The sequence below is a fragment of the Onychomys torridus genome, chromosome 1, assembly GCF_903995425.1.
Source record: "Onychomys torridus chromosome 1, mOncTor1.1, whole genome shotgun sequence".
NCBI classification, from domain to species: domain Eukaryota; kingdom Metazoa; phylum Chordata; class Mammalia; order Rodentia; family Cricetidae; genus Onychomys; species Onychomys torridus.
The window spans coordinates 39,666,926-39,688,061 of NC_050443.1; the positions used below are offsets into that span (position 1 = coordinate 39,666,926).

Genomic DNA, 21,136 nt, shown 5'->3' on the forward strand with positions numbered 1-21,136 from the left:
TTATATGTTTGCAGATGGAGCCATTAAAACCATGGCATTTAGATCATAGGAAGGACTTTTTATAAAGAACCTCTCTTTTTGTATAATGTTTGGCCTGTGGACTTTAGACCCTCTTCATCCAATCTTAAAGGGAAGCAGTAAAATACAGATGAGTTGAGAAGAAAGCAAAGAAGGATGAGGTCAGTGAGTCAGACAAGGTCAGTCAGTACATGTATGTCCAGTGGGCCCTGTAGTCTTTTATTTAGTTTAGAGGCGGGAAGTGGGGGTGGCACAGCCTTTTTCTTAAAGGGCCAGTTTATATATTTGCTAAAGGAGTGGCCTGCTGTGTTCCCATAAAAATTTATTCAGAAATACAGGATTTGGCTTGCCTTTTGTTTCAGGGCTAGTTTAGTGATCCCTACACTAGTTCATTTTTCCTTTCTCTATTTCCATTTCTTTATTGAGAGGGTTTGGAAATAAGGCTTTTAAGTGAGACTTGTTAGTTCTTTGCTGACCAGTTTTATTTTATAGCATGTTAAACCTTGGTCACTGAGAGTCTTCTGTGCTCATCATTATTTCCCAAGCTTCTGAGATACGTTGTAGAATAACACATTTCACCCTGTTATACAACTCTACTGGAATTCAGTTTACCTCTTTCTTACATCTTCCTCCATTAATACAGAAAATGTAGTTTGCCAGTTATTTACTAGAAGTCATTTAATATTTTACTATAGTAATATGTAAATTATGGTTGCTGTTAACTTATAGTAGTTCAAACTTAAGTTTTTTTTACTGTATTTTCTGTGTGTGGGTGTTTTGCCTGTATGTATGTGTATTTATCATGGGCATGTAGTACCCTCTGAGGTCAGTAGAGGGTGTTGAAACTTCTGTAAGTGGAGTTTCAGGTGGTTGTGAGCCACCATGTGGGTGCTGGGAACTGAACCTGGGTCGTTGGAAGAGCAGCCACTGTTCTTAACTGTTGAGCTATCTTTTCAGCCCAGGTAACAATTTATTTTTTCAGTTGATTTTATTGACATTATATGGAAACATGCTTTATGTTGATTATGTCACCTATAAGAAAAGGTATAATGCTTTTCTAATAGTACATAAATAGAAAAGTATTTAAATCATGTGACTTTGCGAAAAGAATAGGTTTCCTCTTAAGAAAAGTTCCTTAGTGAAGAGTATGCTTTGCATGGCTACATCGGGGTGGGGTGGGGTGGGGGAGCTGGAGAAAAAAATCTGATAACTAAAAGTATTATTGTCCCACCAACATAATTACAATGTCAAAATTTGTGGGACTGACCAGTTGGCTCAGTCAGTAAAGGCACTTGCTGTACAAGTATAGTGATCTCTGGAACACAAAGGCAGAGGAAGAGAAGCAACTCTCTATATAGACTTGCCCTCTGACCTCCACTGTGGGCCGTGGCATTCCTTCTCCTGCCCAGTAATCAACCCATCAAGCAGTCAGTAAATTAAGTAATTATTGGGTTGGGGATTTAGCTCAGTGATAGAGTGCTCGCCTAGCAAGCGTGAGGCCCTGGGTTTGATCCCCAGCTTAAAAAAAAAAAAGAAAAATTATGAGAATGTTTTGGTGGCCAAGCATGTTTAAAAACATTTCCTCAAGAAACCTATCTCTTAAAGGAGTTGAAGAGTGCTACTTTAAATATTCTCTCTCATCCACTGGAAATTCTTGAACAGTGCAGATGAATTAGGCTTAATCTTGTGATCTTCCTAGTTAATTACAGAGGCATGTCTTTGTATGGTGTGTGTGTGTGTGTGTGTGTGTGTCTCTTATCCTACATGGGTATGACTAGGGATATGAACTTACAAAAATCATAATGCTCTTTTTGAGTAAACTTCTGAATAAGGAGCAGAAAAAGGACTCTTCATACAATAGCATAAGCTTATTTGTGAGCTGTGTTATTAACAAATTAGAGTTGATGAAATATGACATGTATTTAATAGCATAGTCAAATCAAGAAATTGAGTTTCATATTAAATGAATGTGTTACCTGTAAGAAGTTAATATTGAAGGCTTTCTGTCCTGTATCTGTGAGCAGATGTCCTTCTTAGAGCTAAAGCCATAGGCTTGCTGGTGTAACTGTGCCCATCTTCTCTCTAGGGAAGAAGGTGATTGATGTGGCTGCAGGCTCTACCCACTGCCTTGCTCTGACAGAAGACAGTGAGGTACACAGCTGGGGGAGCAATGATCAGTGCCAGCACTTTGACACTTTGCGTGTGACCAAGCCAGAACCTACTGCATTACCAGGACTGGATACCAAACACATAGTTGGGATTGCCTGTGGGCCTGCCCAGGTACAGTTTTGTTTCCCAAACGTTCACGTCTAGTATGTAGAAATCGCAATTTTTGTATGTTGTCTTTTGGTTTTGCAGTTTGTCCAAACCACATAATACTTGATTGTAGTTCCTTTAGTGCTTTCTTCTGTTAGGTTGTTTGTAGAAACAGCATACTCTCCCTCCTCCTTTCTCTTCTTCCCTCCCTCTGGCTCCTCATTGTTGACTGTGGGTTGTTCCTTTTTTTTGGAAAGTGCTCTAAATGGGTGCTGAAATTTGTTAATTTTTTTTTTTTCTTCTCAGATTATATAAGTTGATGTAGTTTTCTTTTTGGAAAACACTAATTTTCAAATACTGACTAATTCCTGTATTACTGGTATAACTATTGTCCATGTTTTATCACTTTTATGTTTCTAGGTTTTCCTTGCTAATATTTTATTGTTATTTATGGATGTATGTGTGTTTATACTCATCAGGTTTATTTGCATGTAGCTGTATTTGATTTCTGTCAGGGTAAAGCTGGTCACATAAAATGTTTCCTGAAAGAGATTGTGTACAGTGCTATTTCTTCTTTAAATGTTTGTCTGTGAATTCATCTGAGCCTAGAAATAAAACTAGAAATGCAATTTCACAAGAAATTCAATTTCTTTAACAGATAGCATGTGGTTTCTGCTTTATGTGTAGGTTTTCCTGGTACTGGCACTCAGGAATTGTTCCATTCTGTTACAGCTGTTCATGTATAAGGGTGTTTTTTGTATTTTCTACTTGAGGTCATATGCCACTTGGATACTAGTAATGTGTATATTTTTTGTTTGTCAGCTTTTCTCCCCAGAGGTTTAATTTTGTTGATCTTTTTAAATAATCATGTTTTAGTTCATTTTTTACCTCTTAATTTTTTGTTTTTAAGTATGTTGCTTTTTCTTCTTTTCTAAGTATCTTCCACTTTCAGGTTATTTAAAGTGGAATCTTACATCATCGGGTATAGCCCTTTTTTTTTTTTTTGATTTAACTGTATACATTTTATTGTTTCTGGGTGAACTGTTCTCTAAATGTCAGTTAGATACAGTATACTGATGGTATACTTCAGTCTTGTTCTTAGGAAGGTTGTGTATGTACACCTAATGTGTCATCTGCTTAGAGCTGCTGTTGCACCATTGTAAGTAGGTTAACTACTCACTCCTATCCATTAATATGAATTAGTAATTTTGAGAGTGAAAACAACTTGGAGAAAGCTTTTCATATTTTCAGATGTGGAAATGAGGTAGGATGGTGAAACAGGAGAGAAGTTGGAAATAGTATGTGAGCTAGGGGACATAGAGGGATGAGTAAGTCATAACTCCAGGCCTTTCATCATACCTGGTGGTGAGCCTTTCCAGTCAAACAGACCATTTATGAACTTACAGATTTCATGTTCTTTTTTTTTTTTTTCTTTCACAGAGCTTTGCATGGTCATCTTGTTCTGAGTGGTCCATTGGCCTTCGTGTCCCTTTTGTGGTGGACATCTGTTCAATGACTTTTGAGCAGCTGGATCTCCTGCTGCGTCAAGTAAGTGAGGGAATGGATGGCACCGCTGACTGGCCCCCACCACAAGAGAAGGAGTGCATGGCTGTGGCAACACTGAATCTTCTACGACTTCAGGTGTCAACTCTTTGCTGCATTCCTACCCCTTTATTAAGTGCCTCAGGAATTCCTAAGCGGATTCACGGGTATTGAAAGTGTGAGTTTTAACTTGTTAGGTCAATTGGTAATGAGACATTTAAAGTATGTTAAAATATGGTTATGATGGAGAAATGTGTATAAGGCTTAAAATACTTGATCTTGTTTTGTTTTTCCTGGAAGTCAGCCATTGCATGCAGGTAAGACTATGTACAGGTTCAGTTATTGCTGCTGTACTTACTATCCTTACATACACCTGGGGGAGAGTATATGTGGAGGAATGCCTTTATGAGACAGTAGGTGAAAGAGAGGTAAACCCCAGCTGAGAGACCAGAGCCACTGGGAGAGCTGTATTCAGTAAGCTGGGCTCCGTATCAGTACCCTACAGTGAAGAATGGCTACAGAAACCACCCAGCCTCTCCCTATCTCCCTTTCTTCCTCCTGTAGCATGACCCTAAACCGTCCTTTCTATTATATTAGATCCAAGGTGTACAGTTACTTTGTCTGCCTTTGAAAGAGGACATTTTCTTTCTTTCTCTTTCTTTTTGATTGTTTGAGACAGAGTTTCTTCATTTAACAGTCCTAGCTGTATTGGAACTAGCTCTGTAGACCAGGCTGGCCTCAAACTTAACAGTTTTAGGAGACAGTCTGATATTGGACAGTTTTTTGAATTATGTGCATATATGTGTGTCTGTGTGTGGGTATATGCATGTGAGTGCTAACTTTTGGAAATGGTCCGATTTTATGGATTGTAAAACAGTAACAAAAATTAGAGTTGGTGAGATAATGCAATTATTTTTTTAATTTTCCTCTAATAGAATTTTTAAAGAGGCCATACTCAAAATGTACTCTTTTGTTCCCCCAATAGCCTGTTGAGTTTCTCATCATTGCTTATATAACCTTGGCTTCTAGGTTCAGCTCACTTCCTCAGATTCCTTCTTCATAAAGGGTCCCCCACCCCCTCCTACCCCCCTCAGGGCATATGAGATGTAAAGTCTGAAAAAAAGTTTGCTTACTTTAGTTTTTCAAGATAATTTGTTAAGATTCAACTTTTTAAGTTAAAACCTTCCCTCTCCCCCCAATCTAGTACTGAACCTAGGGCATCACACATGCTAGGTAACTACTTTGCCACTGAGCAGCACCCTGGCCAAGGTCATCTCCTTTTTAGTTGGCACTTTGAAAATGTGCTGCTGAAAATAGGTCTTCAGTTGTTGGTGAGAAGTCTTTCACTGCTGCACTTGCTGCGTTGTAGTTAATACGGCTTTCTCTTGAGTAGCTTCTCAGACGTTCTGTCCAGGTGGATGTTTTCTAGATGTAACTGGAGGTTATGGGTGTTACTTAGCCTGAGGTTTCATGTCCTCATTACATTTGAAGTTGCTCTCTGCTTTTAATCTACTTCCCCCTAGAGAATGCTTAATAAATTGTTGGGCTTCCTTCTGTTGTCTTGCCCATCATGACTTCTTTGTTAGTTTTAAATGTGTCTCTTTTGCTGTTCATCTCTTTAATTTTTTTGTTCTAAATGGTTTACTCAGTTCTTCCCTTTCATTAAAAAATTGTTTCTTTAGCTCAGTCAATCCTGTTATTGAATTACCCATTTATTTAACAATTACTTATTTGGAGAATTTTACAAGATGCTGACTCAAGTATATTTCCCCAGCCCCAGTTGAGCTGGAGCTGCTCTGTATACAAACAAAAACTGTAACTGTTACTTAGGGCAGGGCTGAGAGTGCAGAGGGGCAAAAATTGTTTTAGTCACAATATTTTTGTCTTCCAGCTTCTGTTCTTTGTTTTTTTAAGAGCTATTTTTATTACCCGTGTTTATGTTTATTTGTGTGTATGTCTGTGTGAGTATATTTGTGTGGGTGCTCATGTATGACAGAAGAGGGCATCAGATTCTTTGGTGTTGGAATTACAGTCATTGTCAGCCTGTGACATGGGTCCTGGGAATGAAACTAACCTTTATAATTAACTTCTCTCAACTGCTGAGCAATGGTTCCTGCCCCAACCTTTGTTAAAAACTTTAATTTACATTTATTTATCTGTACTTATGTGTGTAGGTCAGAGGTTACTTGGGGAAGTCAATTCTTCTTCTACCATGTAGGTCCTAGGGGTTGAATTCAGGTCTTTAGGCTTGCTGGGAGTGCCTTTATTTGCTATGTGGTCTCACTGGTTCTCTGAGCCTTGATTTCTAAGAACATTTTATGTATACCTCTTTCTTTCTTTCCCTTTTTTAAAAATTACTACCATGCCTGGGACATGATTTTCTTTGACAAAGAGTTTTCCTCGTGTTAGTTTGTTACAGATATAAAATTCCTTGTTCCTTTTGGTAGTGAGGTCACCTTCAGTGAGTGTTTGACAATGGCTTCTTTCTGGTTCAAGCTATTAAGGTGATCCTAGGAGACAGTTTTGTAGTTGATTCTGTTGTGTTCTAGGCTTTTACAGGCTGCAGTTGGTTCAGGTGCTCATTCTGGCAGACTTCTAGGGAAAGCTCAGGTTGAACCAGTGGTTGTGAAGAGCCCAGGGACCTCTCTTGTTCATTGGATGACTGATCTGAAGCCTGAAGTCTGGGCCCTGCCTTTGAAACCAGAGCCTTTGGCACCTCTGGTGTCAGTGTTCCTGTTTGGCACTGAGGACTTCTTCCCTTGTGTATTGGAGTTTGGCTGTCTAGTTTTAAACAGCAGTTAGCTATAAGCATCTCTGTTGGGTGCACATTGTTGGGGGAGTGGATTGATAGTTGCAGTTGCTACTTCTACATTATTTAGTCCTTTGTACTGATCTTAGGCTTCTCAGTTACATATTCAGAGCTGGGTAAGAAATGGTTTTGGTTGTGAACCTAGACTTTAATAGCTGAGCCATCTTACAATAAGGTTTCCTAGGTAATGTGGTTACATTTTTTAATGTATTTTTAAAAATTATAAAAGGCTCAACCAACTTGAAATGGTCCCAATTTTATTGAAAATTTTCAGTACTAACATTGCTATAAGTGGAAAATTCAGTATATGCCAACTACATCATGTACAAAAAAATATTTAAAATAATGTATAAAATTACGTCCTGGCTACATGTATAAGGTATATATGAAGCATAAATGAATTTTGTGCAGTACATGAGTCCCTTAAGGTTACTCATATATGTGAAAATATTCCAAAATCTGAAACATCTACACATTTTGGATAAGGGATATTTAACCTTCACTGAGAGTTAATTTTGTTTATATAATAACATTCCAAATTAAGTTTTATTCAGTCTTCTATTAGAATCTGGAAAACTACATTTGCTTTTGGGTGTTCTAAATAATTTTTTTTTCCTTTTTATAGTTGCATGCTGCCATTAGTCACCAGGTTGACCCGGAATTCCTTGGTTTAGGTCTGGGCAGTGTGCTCCTGAACAGCCTGAAGCAGACTGTGGTTACCCTGGCCAGCAGTGCAGGGGTGCTGAGCACTGTGCAGTCAGCTGCCCAGGCTGTGCTGCAGAGTGGCTGGTCTGTGCTGCTGCCTACAGCCGAGGAGAGGGCCAGGGCACTCTCAGCACTTTTACCCTGCACAGGTGAGCTTTTGTGAGGTGCAGAGTGGGGCACAAATGGGAATGTAGGGAGTGAATGAAAAAAAGAAATAAAAAGGAAAAGAAAGGACATGACTGCCTTTAGGTATGGTGGAGGAGGTTTATTGTAGATATGTGGGTGAGCATCTCCAGAGGTCATGACCCTGAGCCATGTGAGGAGATGGGGGAGGGGAAAGGAGAGGGAGAGAGAGGAACCAGGTGCATCAGCCAAGAGGGCAAAAAAAAAATGTGTTTTTGTAGGTTACCTACAAAAGGGGTAGGTAACCAAAATGATTGGGTTATATAAGGAAGAGCAGCCCAGCCTCCTTAGGCTGGAGAGTTCAGGGTAGGAGGCAGGATATGCAAGCCAGGAGGACCTTGTAAAAGGAGGGGCTGAAGGATGCTGGGAGAACTTGGCGGCCAGAATCTCTGAGATATTAAATAGGCACCTCAGCCATCTGTCCCAGGGTTTGAGACTTAACAGGGAGGAGGAGATGGCTCTTTTACTCAAATTAGCAAAAACAAACATTAAACAAAACCAAAACCTTCTTTGTTCAGTTTCAGGCAATGAAGTGAACATAAGTCCAGGCCGTCGATTTATGATTGATCTTTTAGTTGGCAGCTTGATGGCTGATGGAGGATTAGAGTCAGCTTTAAACGCAGCCATTACTGCAGAAATCCAGGTATGGCCCTAGGAGCGTATAGGAGCTGATGAGTGATTTCACTGAGTGTAGAGTTGAGATTAAAAACTGTATACTCGTAATATGTAGAAATCATGACCATAATCATTAAAGAACCCAAAATTAAAAACTTTTAGTTATATACAAATCTTTAAAATTTAAAACTCTTTGGTTTTACTGATTTAAAAGTGTTTGAAGTATTATTTGTGATAAAATGATCTCATCTTAAGTGTCTGCTTCAGTGAATTTGGTAGATAGTCCCATCACATAGATTACTTCTTTAACCAGGAAGATCCTTCTTATGTCCCTGTACATTCTTGATGCTCTGCCTCTAGATGTGAATGTCATGTAAATCGAATTAGATAGTGGTACTGGTACCTCTTCTTGTACCTCAGTTGATGGGTTGGTATTCATCCACATCATGTGTTACTACTGTGTTTTTACTACTGGGAATTATTACATGGTTTTTATTATTGAAAAGTACTCAATTGAATGGTTGTAACACTATTTGTTTAATTCCCTGTTGAAGGATGTTTGGTTGTTTTTGGCTTTAAGTTTACTCTGATCATTAGGATCATTAAGTTAATTAAGGATCAGGTGAGAACGTGATGAGTGATGATCCCTTGAGAATGTGTTTTTTCTGGTAACTGAACTCTTTGGGGTGGCGCATTTGCTGAGTTCTGGGATGCATATATGCTTACATTTTCCCCAGAGAGGCTCTGTTCCCTACATTTGAACTAGCTGTGTGAGAGCTGCAGCTTTTTCCTGACCTTAAAAATGCACACTGTATGAGTCAGCTTACACTCAGTATTTGTTAGAACTGGTAGCAAATGTTTCAGTGACTTGGAACTGGAGAGACGACTCGGCAGTACATACTGGCTGCTGCTCTCCAGAGGACCTCAGTTTGATTCCCAGCACTCACATGATGACTCACAGTCATTTAACTCAAAGTCTAGTGCATCTGATGCTATCTTCTGGCCTCTGCTGTCACTAGGCACCTGTTGCCCAGACACACATGTAGGCAAAACCCTCATACACATAAAATGAACAAACAAACAAACAAACAAAAACCAACAACAAACAAACCCCAAAACAAAACAGAAAGAAAGAAATATTTCAGTCACTTAACAGTGACTGAAGAGCCAGGCTGATCAACAGGTGATCACATAGGATCAACAGGTGACTCCATAGGAGAATAATATATTTAAAACCGTAGCAAGTAAGATGTGGGGTTTCTGACAGGATAGGCAGGCAGGTGTCACTTGTGTGCATCAGCATCTGAATCTAGGACTGCTGTGGTGCTAATGAGGTCACTGTTCACTAGTATGTGTTTTATGAATTATAGGATATAGAAGCCAAAAAAGAAGCACAGAAGGAAAAAGAAATTGATGAACAAGAAGCCAATGCCTCAACGTTCCATAGAAGTAGGACTCCTCTGGATAAAGACCTAATTAATACTGGGATCTATGAATCGTCTGGCAAACAGTGTTTGCCTCTAGTTCAACTCATACAGCAGCTTCTTAGGTAAATAGCATTAGCTGTGTTATTTTTGTACACAGTTTCTGTTTTGAACACTCATTTAGTGAAATCTAATACTGAAGCATCAAGAATGTGTTTAGCTATTGAAGACTTACCCTGAAGATTGCCTCAGATAGACTTTAGAATGAAGAGAAGGTTTCTTAAGCATGGGTAAGGAGAGCATATGAAGAAATGAAGAGCTTTGTAAGACTTACAGAACAGCTGGAGTGTCAGGAGACAGAACAATATTCTCATGCCCATTAATAAGCAGGGAAATGTAAATTTTAACAATTATGACAAGGTTACTTCCTAAAACCTCATTGTACTATTGCAAAATTCTATCATAGTTTTATATGTATGTAAAATAAAACATATGTTACTTTTAAGACAACTTTTAACTTAAATCAAAAACTTAAAGAATAGTGAATGGTTCTTTGGAAAGTCATTTTCAGAAGTAGTAAGAATAAAGGGAATTCAAACTGTCATCAGAAGTTAACCTGAGAAGGACCAAAGTCAGACATAGTTGGATAACAGAGATAATTCAAAAAGCAAAAAGTCACTGTGACTTGGGAAAAGAATTTATTAGAGAATGAAATGGTCACATTCTGCTCTCTGTGAATTTAGGCCCTTTGTTTATTATGGTTTCAATTTTGGGAGAAGAGGCAAGGAGATAGACTCGTATAACCAGCTTGGTCTTGAATTTGCTGTGTTGTTAAGTGTGGCCCTGAACTCTCAGATCTCTCACTTCTTCCTTCCTAACATGCCTTGATTGTTTTGGGTTCTTTGAGGCAGGGTTTCTCTGTATAACAGCTCTGGCTTTCCTGGGACTTGCTTTGTGGACCAGGTTGGACTTGAACTCACAGAGATCTGCCAGCCTCTGCCCTCTGAGTACTGGGATTACAGGTGTATGCCACCACCACCTGGCTTCCTAGATTGTATTTTATAGCCAGTAAGAAAGTAGAGTTCTAGTAGACTGGCCCAGGCAGTTGCCCACACCCCAGGGGACTGGTGGTGACAGCAGCTCTGTATCTACCTGTCTGCAGTAGTTGTAGGGCAGGATGCCTGCCCTCTTCAGTAGATGAGTGGTGTAATTTTGGTGATTATGTTTTAAAACTATTTGTTATTATCAATTTTAGTAAACACTGCTTTTAGAAACTTCAGCGATTAAAAACCAATAGAAAGGGCTGTAGGGCTGGGGGTGGGCTCAGTGGTAGAGTGCTCGCCTAGCATACATGATGGTTTCAGTCTCCAACACTCAAAGAATAAATAAAAACATACAAACACACACAATTAGTTTTTGTCTATACTGGGCTCATATTGAAATGGTAAAATTTTCAAAGTATTTGAATGTGTTAGCTTTGTGTTATTGTGAGAAAGGATTTATTTTGGCTTAAGATTACATAGGTTTACACCATGGTAGGTTGGTTCTATTGCCTTTGGGACTGTGATGCATCTTGGTAGAAGTGTGTGACAGAGCAAAGCTGCTTATCTCATGGCGGCTTGGAAGAAAATAGAAACATAGGAAGGGAGGACTCCCAGTATCCCCTTTGAGGTGACCAAAATTCCCAGTGATCCAAGTTCTTCCTACTGAGTCCTACATTTCAAGATTCCACCACTTTCCACTAGTGCCCAACTGAGGACCATGCTTTTATTATCTGGGCTTTTGGGGCCTGCTGCTAAAAACTTTAGCATGGGGTAAATATATTAAATTTTGTGTGTTTATTTCTTCTTTTATTCACGTGACTAGAAAATTACATGTAGGTACTGTTTCTCCTGTTCCGTGCCATCCTCACAAGGTTTCTTCCTCTTCAGTGAGTGTGTTTTTATCCCGATGGCACATATGTGCCATGCAGTTATACCTGTTTTGACTCACAGACTCTTTGGAAATCAGTCAGAGAATCCACAGCCTTTCATTAGTAGAACACCTATAACCTAGGCTGTTAAGATAAACGTATATAATGTGCCTTTTTTTTTTTGCATGAATAGACGATTTTATTCTTCAAATAATGATCAGAAGATATTATGTTGACTTTGTTATTTCAGTTTTTACAAAATAGTCTAAGGATATAAGAGAACTTAGAAACATTTCCTGTCATTTACTCCTTAGAAATGTGTAGTTAGAGTTTTCCTGCCTGGCCCAGTCAGGACAAATCTCTCTTACCCGCCAGTCCCACAGTCTCTCAGACCCAACCAAGAAAGCACACAGAAACTTACATAGTTTAGAAACTGTATGGCCGTGGCAGGCTTCTTGTTATCTACTTCTTCTATCTTAAATTAACCCATTTCTGTTAGTCTATACTTTGCCACATGGCTTGTGGCTTACCAGTGTCTTTACATGTTGCTTTTCATGGCGGCGGCTGGAGGTGTCTCCCTCCAGTCTTCTACATCCCAGAATTCTCTTCTCTCTTGTCCTGCCTATACTTCATGCCTGGCCACTGGCCAATCAGAACTTTATTTACACAGAGCGATATCCACAGCACTTCCCCTATTCTTTTTTTTTAGGAAGGTTTTAACTTTTACATAGTACAATTACATATAACAAAACAATTATCAAGCAAGAATTACAGTTACAATATTAAAGAAGATATCCTATCTATCTTATATTTGTGAGTCTAAGGTTTTATATCTAACTTATCTTTTATCATAACTGAGGAAATTATAACTATCTGGTCTTCAACCACATCAAAGACCTCAGAAGGATATACTATTACCTGAGAAACGGGAGAAGGATGCAAGCAACTTTCGGGAGTCTTGCAGGGTAGACAGAGACAGCTGGCAGTCTGGACAGTCACCTAATGTTCCTTTGTAAAGTTGGGGCATTTGTCTTCAGCCCACAGGGCTAGAGTCTCTCGGTCACTTCTCTCAGTGTCCTGTAGAATGTCTGGCAGTTTCCTCTGTGAAGCAGGAACCTGAAGGACCATTTTGTCAAGCAAAGTTCAGTGGTCACCTTTCTATGGGTCCTGCATGTCCAGTTGATCGAGCAGTCCAGGCAAGAACAGTTTCTTGCCCAAATGGCTATTTTTGCAAAGGTGAAGATAAACTCCATATGAAGTGTCTTCAATGCCCATCCTCCTCTCTGAAGTAAATCGGTGTTGCCAGGAGCAGACATGTCTCACTGTCCAGAAAGTCTAAATTTTAAAAGTATTTTAAATGCCATATTCTGTAGGTCTTTGAAGTATTTGAAGATTACCTATCTATCTGAAATATGTCTATGTATATCTAGAAGACTTAACTAACATGGCTATGAGTATGATATCATAGATGACTATTAATCTATTTTTAATTATCCATTTCAATTTAAAATGAGCTATACAAACATAATACCTTAAACACGATTAGAAATATACACACAGTATAACAAAATTAACTTTAAGTTTGTATCAATAGACTAAAATCTACACCAATGTAAAACATTTTAAACAAGTTGTTGCTCTTTAGAAGTAAGTTCCTTAATCTACCCTTTCATCCTATTTTATCTATATCCTATCCCCTTTTCTTCTTTAGAAAGAGATCTCATTTATAATCAACCCAATTAAAATAAAATAGTGGTTTTTCTTTGTCCCACACCAGAGGGCTCTTCTGATTTGGGACACAAGAAGCTCTTAACCTTTTTTTTTAAGCAATATGTCTGGGTTTAGAGAAGGAGTGAGCCAATTCCATCTCCAAAGCCAGCTTGATAATTTTGGGAATGTGGGCGTAGTTTTTCTTACTACTTCCTGTTGGAGGGGGGCGCTGTATCTTATGGGGACACAAAGAAAATTTTAGGATTATGGAGTAGTCCATTAGGGTGAACCTCTGAGCCAGTTGCCTTGAAACCATTCTGGATGTTGGATCATCTGGGCCATGGTGTCATTGGAGACCTTTCAGGTGGTCTTGGCTGATCAAACCTGATGTATCTTAATCTGGAACAAATCCATAGCCTCTGGCTTTCTGTGGAAACAAAAGCAGAGACTCTTTTCCAAAGCAACATATCCTTATATCCAAATTTTGAGTTATTTAACTCAACAGCTTTTACAATCAAATCTTTTTTTGTAGTTAAAAATCCCAAAGACAAGACAAACCAGATTCTCTGTGTAATATCCATCTTTGTAAGACTGAAACCCCTGTGGCTGCTGGCTCCGCCCACCTCAGCTTTCCAACATGGCGGCGGTACAGTTTACAGCCAGCTCTGGGTCTGGAGCCATGTGCACCATCAACTATCAGAAGCAGTTCTATCAAAGCAGCTCATAGCCTAGAAACTTTTTTTTTTTTTTTTTTAACTAGGAAAGGCTAAATCCACCACGCAGCAGAGTAAAGTGCTGCTTGTAGACTCCTCATTCCCGCCGCATTGTAGGTCAGACGCACACGCCAGGAACCCGCCATAGTAGCTCAAATCGGCAGGCTGCCGCTAACTTGAGAGAGACAACTAGGAAGCTGTTTTTAGCTCCATCTTAGAATCTTTTTTCTCAGGTTTTAGGTGGAAACTCTTGCCCCACGTTGGGCGCCATTATGTAGTTAAGCGTTTTCCTGCCTGGCCCAGTAAGGACAAATCTCTCTCACCCACCAGTCCCACAGTCTCTCAGACCCAACCAAGAAAGCACACAGAAACTTACATAGTTTAGAAACTGTATGGCCGTGGCAGGCTTCTTGTTATCTGCTTCTTCTATCTTAAATTAACCCATTTCTGTTAGTCTATACTTTGCCACATGGCTTGTGGCTTACCAGTGTCTTTACATGTTGCTTTTCATGGCGGCGGCTGGAGGTGTCTCCCTCCAGTCTTCTACATCCCAGAATTCTCTTCTCTCTTGTCCTGCCTATACTTCCTGCCTGGCCACTGGCCAATCAGAACTTTATTTACACAGAGCGATATCTACAGCAGAAATGTAGGTTGATGAAATTGATCCTTGCCAGAAGTGATCAGGAACAGGTTTCAGAGTGATTATGCTGGCAAGGTGCTACAGAATATTATGTACGTGTGAAAAGAAAAGAGTTCTTATGTTTTTGTAAGTAGTGAACCCTATTACATATTCTGATTATAGATCCGAACTTTGAAATAAGGAAATAAGTTAAAAATTTTAAACTTCATTTTAATTTTATGTGCATTGGTATTTTGCCTGCATATATATATGTGTGAGGATGCCAGGTCCTCTAGAACTGGAGTTATGGACAGTTGTGAGCTGCCATGTGGGTGCTGGGAATTGAACCCAAGTCTTTGGGAAGAGCAGTCAGTGCTCTTAACCACTGAGCCATCTCTCCAGTCCCCAGTTAAAATTTTTATACCATTTGCTCCTTAAGGTATATCATTTTATAAAAGATTTATTTTTTATTATTTTAAATTATGTACGTATGTGTGTGCTGATGTGTAGGTATGTGAACGTGAATGCAGGGCAGGTGGACATGGAGTCCACAGGCCTTGGATCACCCATGGGTGCTGGCAGCCATCTTGCCAGCCCCACCCCACCAAGATGTACCTTAAGTACCAGATTCTAGACCAATTTCTTCTGTTGTAATGTTGTCAGGGATAGTTACCAGGTAGTGCGTTTGACAGGGGAGGTCAAGTAGGGCCCTACTATGTGCTCATTGTAATGTGTGGTCAGGGTGAGGGCCTACACCTGAGGAAGCCTTTCAGCGTAAGTTCAGTTACTCTAGGAGCCCCAGCCACTCTTGTTTCTTACTGTCCTGTCTTCATTCACATTGCTCAGGTTTATGGTACTGACCCCATGATAGAAGCTGTTAATACTTGTTCTCAACAGTCTGTTACCATTGTAGGAATTAAGAAGCCCCCCGAGATATAGTGTATGAAATTCTCAATAAATAAAAATATTATTATTTAAAAACAGAAGTGGAGCCCTTGATCTTTTCTGATGTGCATAGGTTTCCAGGTAGGTGTTGGTAGCTTACATATATTCCTGCCTGGGGCTGCTGGGAGTGTCAGCCTTGGAACCAGGCCAGAGTTTGGCTTTTGTCTTTCTGTTTCCCTTCATTAACCTATTCCTTCCTTTTTGTTTTCTGTACCAGACATCAGTCCTGGCTCACTTGGGGCAGGGACTATGGTTACTTGGCAAGTATCCCATCTGGTGTTCCCTGTACCCCTGAACGGATTTCATGCTGACCTCAGTTACCCCTTGCTTATGTAGATATCCCCCTTTTCCCCCTCTCCCAAAATTCATGAGTCCTTGTTGCAGAATCTAGCAGCATGGCTCTGATGCCCCTCTCTACTTCTGACCCTTGTTATTTTTACCCTTGTTCCGTTGTTTTTGGTCATAGAACAGGAGCCTCCACTACTTTAGAGTGGCAGAATCTCATGACTTCCTCCCTCCCTCCCTCCCTCCCTCCCCTCCCCCTCCCCCTTCCTTCCCTCCTCCCCCTCCCCCCTCCTTCCCTCTCTCCCCATGCTGAGGGCTCAAGTCACCGTGCATGGTGACTGCTCTTCTGGGTGCGGAGTTTGGCCGTCTGTCTCTAACGGGGCAGTTTGTCCTCATTTCAGGGCTTCCTCCTGTATCCTCTGCTCAGAGGACCCCATGTGCACGGTTGGCTTTCAAAGGTTTTTGTTTTGTTTTTTGTTTTTTGTTTTTTTTTAAATAGGACTTTTCCTTTTTGATCAAGATCTGCTCTTATTTTGTGTCATTGTTTGATGCTCTATAGGAGCAAATTGGTAAAGTCAGGGGCTTTATTAGATCTTTGACATCTGCTCAGTTTGGAATGAGGGTGTGCTTGCTGCAGATCTGCCTCACACATATGGGATGGGTAACTTACATATGGTCTGTGCTTCGGATAACTAGTTCATGTCAAGTTCTTTCCTTGGCTTTTTAAAAGGAAATTTTAGTTTTTTACTCTCTCTTTCCCTACTTAGAAACATTGCTTCTCAGACTGTAGCCAGATTGAAAGATGTTGCTCGCCGTATTTCGTCGTGTCTGGACTTTGAGCAGCATAGTTGTGAGAGATCTGCTTCATTGGATCTGTTACTGCGCTTTCAGCGGCTGCTCATCAGTAAACTTTATCCAGGAGAAAATACTGGTCAGATCTCAGATATTTCCAGTAAGTTTTTTAAAAACATCAAAGTGTCTTATACATTTGGAGCTTTTAAATTTTGTTTTTGTTTTGTTTTAATTTGCCCATTCTGTATATCCAAATTTAGCTCTCATACAATATTAAATGCACCAATTTTGGAAGCTACATTTTTAATCTACTTTTTGGAGTGTATATATTTATATTAATAACTTTTTAAAAATTCATTTATAAAAATTCATTTTGTGTATATGAATCTTTTGATTGCATGTATGTGTGTGCAGCACATGTATGCGTGGTGCTCACAGAGGTTGGAAGAGGGCATCAGATCGCTGGAACTGGAGTTATGGGTGGTTGTAAGTTGCAGGAACAACAACTACTCTTAACCATGAAGCATCCCTCCAGCAGTGGAGGCACTATCATTTCATTTAATTGTATAAACATTTAAATTCTTAAGATTACCAGGCATGTAATCAAATTCATTATCCCTTTAGTAGATGATACAAAAGAGCCAAAGGCTGAGGGTAAATAAGTTCTTATTTGGGAAAATAGGTAAATGATCTCTTTTTGGAAGTGAAATAGTAGAACAGTTCAGTCACCAGAGTAAATTTTTAGTAGTGAAAATGCAATTTTCTAAATCTTCCTTTAAGGTCCCGAGCTAATGGGTGTTGGTTCTTTGCTGAAAAAGTATACAGCCCTTCTGTGCACACACATTGGAGATATTCTGCCTGTGGCAGCTAGTATTGCTTCTACCAGCTGGCAGCACTTTGCAGAGGTCGCCTGCGTAATGGAAGGGGACTTCACAGGTACCTTTCCTGCATTTCTTTGTTTGGTTGCTTGTTGGCCTTTCTTGTACTTTGACTGGACATATGTTGATTCATGTTAGTTTAGGAGACTGGTGAAAGCTATGTTGTATCCTTTGTTGATAAACTTTGTGTTCACTCTTCATTTTCTAGTCCCCTTGTCTTTGCCCTTCTCTCTCTCCCTCTCCCTTTTTGTTAAGTAAGCTGGAATTGCAATCTTACAATACAAATGGAAATGTAATGAGATGAATGGTTAGTATTTAATTTCCTTTTGACTGCGTAAAAATGAATTCTGCTTTCAGAATCATGTGCTAATTTTGTGGGATTATCAGAGCAATCTTTTTTAAGGCTTATTTTCAGATGGTAAGAATATTGCCAAGCATATACTTTTTAAAGTAAATCATCCATAGGTAAAATAAGTCTGGTTTTGAAAAATATTTTTGTTGCCTAGAGAGTTCAGTCTTATTGCTGTACTGTTCTCTTTAAGAAAACAGTATTATAGCCAGGTGGTATGGCGTACACCTTTAGTCCCAGCACTCAGGAGGTAGAGGCAGGTGAATCTCTGTAAGTTTTAGGCCATCCAGGTCCACAGAGGGAGTTCTAGGAGAGCCAAGGGCTACACAGAGAAAACCTGTTTCAAAAACAAAACAAAACAAAACAAAAAACCCAAAACAATACAAACAAACAAAAAAAAAGAAAAATATGCTAAGAGATAATCATCCTTATTTTGTGACTTGGAACATAAATGTAAACCAAGGTTATAAATTGTGGTTTTATATCATTGAACTCAAGCCTCTACATGCTAGGTATGTCTGCAGCCCCAGCCCACACTCTAAAGATCTTACTGACTTTTTTGTCTAAATATAGGTGTACTCCTTCCAGAGCTAGTGGTCTCGATAGTGCTTCTGCTCAGTAGAAATGCTAGTCTGATGCAAGAGGCTGGGGCAATACCGCTGCTTGGAGGTCTCCTGGAGCACCTGGATCGTTTCAATCACTTGGCACCGGGAAAGGAGCGGGATGATCATGAAGAGCTGGCCTGGCCTGGAATAATGGGTATGCCATCTTTTTTGACAGCATGAGCGTGGCAGTCAAAGGACCACTGTGTGGAGTCAGTTCTCTCTGTCTACATTTGTGTAGGTTCTGGGGATTGAACTCAGGTGTCTGACTCGTGTGGCAGTTGCCTTTATCCACTGAGCCCTGTCACATGTAACTTAACACTAAGGGTGTTTTAAAAGGCCATATGGAAATACGTTATTTTATAAGCTTCCTAAATACATATATAATACTCCTCCCAGTAACTGTGGGTTGCCAGATAAAAAGCCCAGTAGTAGCCAGGTGTGATGGTGCATGCCTCTAATCCCAGTACTTGGGAGGCAGAGATCTCTGTGGGTTCAAGGCCAACTTGATTTGCATATTGAGTTCCAGGCCAGCCAGGGCTATATAGTGATAGTGAGACCCTATCTCAAAAACAAAACTAAAAAACTAAAGAATGCCTAGTGAAATTTCAGCTTCCTGGAGGTGGATGTGGGGAACCTCTGGGCAAGCTGGCTAGTTAAAATAGCCAAATCAGCTTGTTTCAGATTCAGCAATGAATAATGAATTTGGTGGAGTGTGATCTAAGAAGACAACATGCATCCACCTCTGGCTTTCTTGCACTTACGTACACATAGGTATATTCACACCTACACATGTGTGCCCACAAACATATGAGCATATATATGTGCAGACATGTAGACAATATACCATAAACATGCAAAACAAAAAATCCAAAAAAACCCTTTCTGTCTTAGGGTTTTTATTGCTTTGAAGAAACACCATGACTACTCTTCTGAAGGAAAACATTTAATTGAGATGATGTCTTACAGTTTCCGAGGTTCAGTTCATTATTGTCATGTGAGGAGCATGGTGGTGTGCAGGTGGATGTGGTGCTGGAGGAGTAGCTGAGAGTCCTACATCTTGCAGGCAACAGGAAATGGTCTCAGACACTGGGGTATATCCTGAGCATGGGAAACCTCAAAGTCCCCCCCCCCCCCCCACACACACACAGTGACACACTTCCTCCATCAAGACCACACCTCCTAATAGTGCCACTTCCTGTGAGATTATGGGGGCCAATTATATTCAAACTACCATACTTTGCCTGTTCAGATTTTCTTCCATATTATATTATAAAAGTTTTATTGTATTACATTCAGCATTTAGAACCATAGCTACTGTTGACCCATTGACTGATGTTTGGTTTCTGTTTCTACAGAGTCATTTTTCACTGGTCAGAACTGTAGGAATAATGAGGAAGTGACATTGATCCGCAAAGCTGATCTGGAGAACCACAATAAAGATGGCGGTTTCTGGACTGTAATTGATGGAAAAGTATATGATATAAAGGACTTCCAAACACAGTCATTGACAGGAAATAGTATTCTTGGTAAGGCCTCATTTTTTATTCCATAGTTAAAAGTATATGTGTTATTTTAAGTAGAGTCCTCAGCTTACGAATAAATTCTTCCATTTATCTCCATGTATAACAAAATTTAACAAAATGTATCTGTGACTTTGGTTTTGTCTTCACAGCAAATCTGGGCTCAAGTTGAAGAATTTCTCACCATCATGCTTTTGTTGTTGTTTTTTGTTCTTTTTTTTTTTTGAGACAAGGTTTCTCTGTGTAGCCCTGGCTATCTTGGAGCTCTGTAGACCAGGCTGCCAGTCTGATCTTGAACTCAGAGATCTGCTTGCCTGTGCCTATAGAGTGCTGGGATCAAAGGCCACTGCCACCACGCCCAGCCTCCATCTTATTTTATTTATTTATTTATTTATTTATTTTTAGTTTTTTTTTTTTTTTTTTGAGACAGGGTTTCTCTGTGTAATAGCTCTGGCTGTCCTGGAACTCTCTTTGTAGACCAGGCTGGCATTTTTATTTTCTAGTACTTTTTACAACTTATTCTGAGTTGGCCCAGGCAAGCCTGTGAGAGTGTCAGATTCTACCATGCCAGCCACTTACACTTCATAGTTGAACCAAACTCATACTGCTGTTTTCCTTTTTGTTTCAGCTCAGTTTGCAGGGGAAGATCCAGTGGTAGCTTTGGAAGCAGCTTTGCAGTTTGAAGACACACAGGAATCTATGCATGCGTTCTGTGTTGGCCAATATTTGGAGGTGAGGCTGTGGGCCTGATTTTAGTGATAGGCAGGATTATGCCAGTTATGGGATGACTTTTTAACCTTGTAATACTAATATTTGGACATAAAGTGATTATGTTGCAGGATATTTTTGGTGAGTTTATTTTCGTATGTTAGTATTTATTATATACAAGTCTTGAAAAGTTAATGTTATGTCAGAAATAGAGAAATGTTCCATAAAAAAAGACATTAAACTTTGGCCTTATAGTTTGTCAACTTACATAAAACTTTAGAATGGCTTACTGTCCTAGAAAAAAGTGAAAGAACTGTAATTCTTCAGAAAGAAACACGTCTTTGTTGCAAATTTGTGAATATTTGGGTTTATATATTTGGATTGACCTTCCAGACATCAGGAGGTAACAAAGGCCAGCAAATGCCATAAATGAGGCTTAAGGCATTTTACGGAAGGGAAAATGAACTTAATGCGTTGTCTGAGGTGACTGGAAAGTTTATTTGTGTAGTACATTTGATTTTTTTCACTCAGAATTACTGATTTCCTGA

General features: G+C 39.6%; 1 protein-coding gene across 1 annotated transcript in view; it reads left to right on the forward strand.

The window, feature by feature from the left end:
* Herc2 (HECT and RLD domain containing E3 ubiquitin protein ligase 2) overlaps positions 1-21,136 on the forward strand; it is a 224,647-nt gene that overhangs the window by 48,093 nt on the left and 155,418 nt on the right. The window contains exons 16-25 of the mRNA XM_036183790.1: positions 2,105-2,298; positions 3,715-3,915; positions 7,251-7,479; positions 8,032-8,156; positions 9,499-9,677; positions 16,504-16,688; positions 17,309-17,464; positions 18,329-18,514; positions 19,716-19,886; positions 20,509-20,612. Of these exons, the coding sequence (XP_036039683.1) occupies positions 2,105-2,298; positions 3,715-3,915; positions 7,251-7,479; positions 8,032-8,156; positions 9,499-9,677; positions 16,504-16,688; positions 17,309-17,464; positions 18,329-18,514; positions 19,716-19,886; positions 20,509-20,612 (1,730 nt within the window). The remainder of the gene's footprint in view (positions 1-2,104; positions 2,299-3,714; positions 3,916-7,250; positions 7,480-8,031; positions 8,157-9,498; positions 9,678-16,503; positions 16,689-17,308; positions 17,465-18,328; positions 18,515-19,715; positions 19,887-20,508; positions 20,613-21,136) is intronic.